This window comes from Chaetura pelagica, unplaced genomic scaffold, assembly GCF_000747805.2.
Source record: "Chaetura pelagica isolate M959 unplaced genomic scaffold, ChaPel_1.0 scaffold2067, whole genome shotgun sequence".
NCBI lineage: Eukaryota > Metazoa > Chordata > Aves > Apodiformes > Apodidae > Chaetura > Chaetura pelagica.
In genome coordinates, this window is record NW_009953843.1 from 4,463 (window position 1) to 4,859 (window position 397).

The 397-nt window shown below is 65.0% G+C and overlaps 1 protein-coding gene across 1 annotated transcript in view; it reads left to right on the forward strand.

Moving 5' to 3' along the window:
• Window positions 1–354, forward strand: part of LOC104391971 (voltage-dependent L-type calcium channel subunit alpha-1F-like) — a gene marked incomplete at both ends in the record, with an annotated part of 4,629 nt that extends 4,275 nt beyond the window's left edge. Inside the window, 2 exons of the mRNA XM_010001324.1 lie at window positions 91–161; window positions 263–354. Of these exons, the coding sequence (XP_009999626.1) occupies window positions 91–161; window positions 263–354 (163 nt within the window). The remainder of the gene's footprint in view (window positions 1–90; window positions 162–262) is intronic.
• Window positions 355–397: the final 43 nt, after the last annotated feature.

Sequence of the window (397 nt, forward strand, 5' to 3'; positions counted from 1 at the left end):
GGGGAACTGACACCGGGGAGGGGGGGAGTGTGATGCTGAGGGGGGGTGACACCGGGGGAGGTGACACCAGGGATGACACCCCCACCCCCTCCCAGGCCCTGCCCTACGTCGCCCTCCTCATCGCCATGATCTTCTTCATCTACGCTGTCATCGGCATGCAGGTGAGGTGCTGCACCCCAGGAGGGTCCCGGGTGACATGGGGGGGTCCCCACGTGTCCCCATGTGTCCCCAACCCCTCACTGTCACCCTCTGTGCACCCCAGACCTTTGGGAAGGTGGCCCTGCAGGATGGGACCCAGATCAACCGCAACAACAACTTCCAGACCTTCCCCCAGGCTGTGCTGCTGCTCTTCAGGTGGGGGCTGGGACCCTGGGGACCCTGTGTGACCTATAGGGTC